This window comes from Etheostoma spectabile, chromosome 8 (assembly GCF_008692095.1).
Source record: "Etheostoma spectabile isolate EspeVRDwgs_2016 chromosome 8, UIUC_Espe_1.0, whole genome shotgun sequence".
Lineage (NCBI taxonomy): Eukaryota > Metazoa > Chordata > Actinopteri > Perciformes > Percidae > Etheostoma > Etheostoma spectabile.
The window spans coordinates 3,289,057-3,294,514 of record NC_045740.1 but is presented as its reverse complement, the minus strand read 5'-3'; the positions used below and the strand labels follow the sequence as shown (position 1 = coordinate 3,294,514).

Here is a 5,458-nt window from a genome sequence, read left to right as displayed (position 1 = left end):
ATATATATATATATATATATATATATATATGCAGAATCGGAAACTGCAAAGTAAGTTTAATAATCAGTTTAGAAATTTAGTGGAGTGGAATGGTATTAAGTCTTAGTTAGGTAGTTAGGTATTAAGTGAAGTTAGTTTTACTTTAATCATGGGACTTTAATGATGACACTATTGGGTTTTTAAATTAGGTTACACAAATTAAACAATATTATAAATAATTGTGGGCAAAGCAGCTCAGTACTTTTTTTCTTTTTCCATTTTGATTTAGGCGCCTCTAAATGTAGGTGTCTAGTCTGTGACAACGGGGAGACTTCCGCCTCTGATGGCAGATCTTATTTGGCGTGACATCCTGTCACATCTGGAAGCCTCGGGTCCTCCTACTTCACTTTAAATAAATAAATAAATAAATAAATAAATAAATAAATAGATTTTACAGCAGCGAAATCATCTTGTCACCGGAGGAACCTCAGCACTGTGTCATAGTTCTCTTAACAAATCCATGGTCACAAATAGAATCCCACCGGAAACAATGTGAACTCGTCTTCAAATTAAGAGTGTGTATCGTGTCATTTCAAACGAAGAAGGTCCAAGTCAGCCCGTTGAGTCGAACTTATGATTTGTGATATTGGGTCACATAGGCTACATATAATTGACTTGACTACAGCTAAAATTGGTATTCAAGCATGCACAGCACAGTAAATAATATAAATGGTATCATTTATATTCTGATGGAGTCTTGTCAGACAAATATTATTGGATGTCAAAGAATATCTAATTTGAGAAAATAAGGAAATAAAGCTGGCATGGCTGTATTGTATTATTTTGATTGGATAACTAATTAAATAGCTTTTTAAAGAGCCATATTTAAATGTAGGCTACTTAATTATGTCAATTTCAGTTAAATGGCAAACCAAAACAACAATCCGACCCTGAAGGTGTGTGGAGCATCATTTATGAAAGGAGTTTTAACATTTTATTAACAGCATTCCTCCTACAAACAATCGTCTGTACAGGGAATAATCCAAACAGCAGCACATTGAATACAATAAAGAGTAACAAACAACCACAAATTAAACAATTGCAATAAAATGTCATTCCTCAGTTGTATATTTACTACTTGCGCATTATCAGACATTTCTCCACAGTGCTGTGGAGTAAGAATTTACTGACAAATACACATTCAAAACAAATTGACCACGTTTTATTTTGAAATATTGTGAGCGGAAGTGGTATGTTTTGTACTGGCGTTAACTTGACACTGGTGAATGTGTTGGCTACATTGTGTTGCACGGATGCTATGCGTGCTGTGTGGACCCAGCTATCTCTATCGACTTCAGCAGCGGCGTCCCATCAACAACAGCTTAAAAACTGCCCCGCGCATGAACGGTCCAGCACCATGGCAGAGGATTTGGGGGTGCCTCTTTATACCAACAACAGGTCGCATGGATGATCCCTCCCCAACCTTTCCGTATCATCGCGTGTTTGGGATGATCAGAGCGCCGCTGTCGGCTTGATGTGGCAGGAGAGCCGTGCGGGAGCGGTGCTACTCCTCCTGGCTGTGGACTAATAGAGGAAAACGGCGTGGAGCAGGTGCGTTCGTGATGGTGATATTCCACACGTGCACACACCGAGGTAGCCTACAGGCAGGTAACGTTAGGGCTTGCCCGAATTTCGGCCGTGCCAGATGTCGCTGGCTGCATCTACAATAATAAAGTTGTGTAATCACATGATTCCAGTCAAGCATGTTGTATCTCCGAGATATGAGGTCGGCGATGTGACATTTTGCACCATCTGTTGTGACCCTGCATACGGTCTATGGTTGTGACATGAGAGAGGATGTGCGTGAACTTGCTCTTAACACAGTCCATTCAGGAATTTACAGATTTGGCACGAATAGTGTGTGTTTCTTGGAGCACTTAGAGACTGATTATATTGGGTCAGTCCAGCTGTAATGTTTTGTGCTTTAGACTAGAGGACAGCCAGGGAGGTTAGAGGATGTACCATGGGCAGGAGGAGGATGATGATGATGATGATAAAAATAATATCTCAAATCTTGTTAATTCAATTGTAGTCTTCAATGCAATTCCATCACTTATAGCCCACTGCCATATGTCATTATATACTGAATATCCCATTTTCTGTGTAGGGAGTTAGCATGGTCTCCTGTTTTCATGTTTGTCCTTTCGGCGTGTCCCTCTCCATGCATGTTAGGGACACTCCAGCCAGACGAGACGGGCCTCAATCTAGGAGCATGTCCCCTGTCTCAACCAGTCCTTTTAATGTTTAGAATGGGATACAGTCAAAAAACTAAATACACATTTTACCATGATGATTAAGGGATTCCACCTCCTATTAGTGGAATCACTATCTTAGCACCGCCCAAGGTGGCACATCCAAGACAAACGTGATGTCAGTGAAATGTAATAGCCACATGGGTGTTTCACTTTGGCAGCTCTATTTCTGAAGTGGTTACATCATCCCAAATTCCCACTGTGGGGTATTTTAGGAAATCGTGTCAATGCTGGAATCTGGTTTGGGAACTTCAGTCCAGCAAAGTCAGACCAGTCACAGGTGGGGCTACAGCGAGGGAGTTCAGATTGGAGGTCTTGGGTAAATGAATGTAGATGGCTTTAAAAATAGAGAGGGGTGGACTGTCGGGAAGTTACTCAAGCGCTGCCATTTCTTGGCAGGTGTTCCCGAGCAAAGCGTCAGCGTAATGCTGCCACAGGTTTTTTTTCAGGGGAGCACAGAGCAGACAGGCTGAGAGGATAAGCCTTTAAAAAGCCAGCGCTATACAGCTGTCGCTTCAAGATTCTACCTTAGGCTACACAGGTATGACACTTACACCTCAACCTGGTTTAGTGACTGATGATGAGTTTAGTCTCTAAAACTTAAACTTCTTGTTTATTTCAGCTTCTTGTTAAATTGTGAGCTCAGTTAACACGTTCACTATGCAAGAGTTTAACCGGTTTTCTTGCTACTGATTCTTTACTGTGTTGGCATCGACAGCCAGACGGATCAAGACCTCTATCTCGTGTTTGTGTGATCATCTTAGAGTTGATGAGAAAGCCGGTTCCTCCGGTTCTTATCGATTTTCAATTCCGATTCTTTGAGGGGGGAGTTGAAACAGGTCACATGCTTATTTCACAGCAAACATTTTTATTTTGATTCAATGGTGGTTTATAGTGTTACTGGGCTTTTTCTACAAAAAACAAAGCCACACTCCTTACTGTGCTTCATGGCTGCAATACAACAAGCGCCTGAAAGTACGCTGGGCGCTACAGAAACCAATACTTGTGGTTATCATGTGCATGATAAATCTGGAACCGATGATTGGATTCAAAACCAAACTTCGCAAATGATTCCAATAAAAATGACGATCCCATGGCATAGTAATTTTTGAAACGATTCCAAGCTGGAACCGGTTCTCGATGCCCAATCCTAATTATTGGCACTGGTGCTGATCGGAGTTGTCCGAAGGCAGCATAATCCCAATCTGTACCAAACCTCAGTTATATTCCTACCACTAATCGTAGTCTGAGAGATGTTTTCACTCTAATCTGCCCTGCTGATTTAAGTGTAATATAATCTGACTGGAAGAATCTCTCTCTCTCTCTCCTCTCTCTCCTCTCTCTCTGACTCCCAGGTGTGGCTGGGGGGCTGGCAGCAGGATGGAAATAGGTGCCTGTTTTCGTTACTATTTCCAGCACCCATGGTCGCGTCTCCTCGTGGCCTACCTTGTCACCTTCTTTAACTTCCTCATCTTCGCCGAGGATCCCATCTCCCACAGTCAGACAGAGGCCCATATGATTGTGGTGGGCAACTGCTTCTCCTTCATGTTCAACAAGTACCCAGGCCTCGGATGGAACATCCTGAAAGTAATATGCTGGATACTGGCCATTATCACTGGCATGTTAGCCGGGAAGTTTATATTCCACCGCCAGCTCTTTGGTAAGTCATGCGCACAATAATGCAGTGGAATGTGCCGAGTAATGGCTCTGCTTCGGGAGGGAACATTCTTTTTGAGTTGTTTTTGCTGTGGCTGTTCACCAGTGAAAAGCACCTTACATTCATATAGTACAATAGTTATTATCATGTCTTTCACAATCAGCTCTCATCTTTGTATCTATGCTCCTGCACCCGTCCTTTCACATGAAAGTCTTTTCAGCCTTTCTTCTTACCTATCATCCGATCTGGGTCAAGTTATATTTGCAAATAGTTTCTGCTTTTATTACACTCTGGTTCAAAACCTCCAAAACCTACAATTAATAAAAAATATTAATTAAAAAAGAAAAGCAAAAAAATTGACTGGTTTGTTATTTTTGTTTAAAAATGAGCTAAAATGATGTAATTGCCTAATCGTTACCGCTCTAGGTTTAAGAAGATCAGTGAGACTACTGCAAAGTTTAAACAATTATAGGAAACATGTACAAAGTCAATAATATAGATTTAGAAATTGATGTAACCTGTTGCTCCGGAACATATAGTTTGTTCATATCAGTGCATTACACATATTTGTATGCAAAAAGCGTTTGAAACATAATTCTTACTGTGTTAGCTAAGCTAGTGAGCAAACATGCATACTATACACTTAAATGGAAGACAGCCATCATCAATTTTTTTTCTTTTCAAATGTGTTTTTTCCTGCTGTCACAAAGCCTCTGCAAACATATTTTAAAGTAGGGGTGATATGACCAAAGTCTTTTATCCCGATATATATATATATATATATAGGTGTGGGTATTTAAATTTAAATCTGATTCACAAGGTCCCAAATTGATTTTATTAACGAATCAATTTTATGTTGCAGTCAAAATCAATTGGGTTAGGAACATTTCAGTTGGCTTGGATAATGTACTTTTTAATTCAACATGAACACAACAAAGTGCAGATCTACAGACTACCGTCAGTAGTATTGAGTGACATTTCATTCAGATATCTTGAGGTGCCGATGGCGATGCCAGTTTTTCCCTCATCAAAATGAAGCCTAACTTTGGTCATTTCATATCTCGATAAAGATACATATAACAATATAACATGTTTTCAGGTAATCCAATAAATAAAGAGTCCACATGAAATTGCCACATGGTAAAGCCTATTTCTTGTCATGTTATTATTATTCTATTGCTGCAGAAACATTATAGAAAAAATGTATACGATTGACATTTTTATATAGTTTTTTGCCCGGTCCTATTTTAAAGTCAGTCCTCTTGTGGCTCACTTCCTCAAACTCTCATACGTTGATGAATTTCCTCTTCTTTTTCTCCCTCTTTCCATCTTTCTCACCTCTTCTCTCACAACCCCATCTTTTTCTCTCATCTCAAAGCTTGACTTTTTCTATTTTGCTCTCCTCCCGTAAGGCTGTGACTCCCATCTCATCAGCCAGTTATTTGTTTGAACTATGCGGCCCTTTGCAGTGCTTCCTTTCACCTCACACATTTAATTTCCCAGTCACTTT

At 40.1% G+C, this 5,458-nt stretch overlaps 1 protein-coding gene across 1 annotated transcript in view; it reads left to right on the top strand.

Annotated features, from left to right (window-relative positions):
• The first annotated feature begins 1,256 nt into the window (after positions 1-1,256).
• The window catches only part of tmem117 (transmembrane protein 117), a 45,580-nt gene continuing 41,378 nt past the window's right edge, over positions 1,257-5,458 (top strand). The window contains exons 1-2 of the mRNA XM_032523574.1: positions 1,257-1,590; positions 3,647-3,951. Of these exons, the coding sequence (XP_032379465.1) occupies positions 3,672-3,951 (280 nt within the window). The 5' untranslated portion in view covers positions 1,257-1,590; positions 3,647-3,671. The remainder of the gene's footprint in view (positions 1,591-3,646; positions 3,952-5,458) is intronic.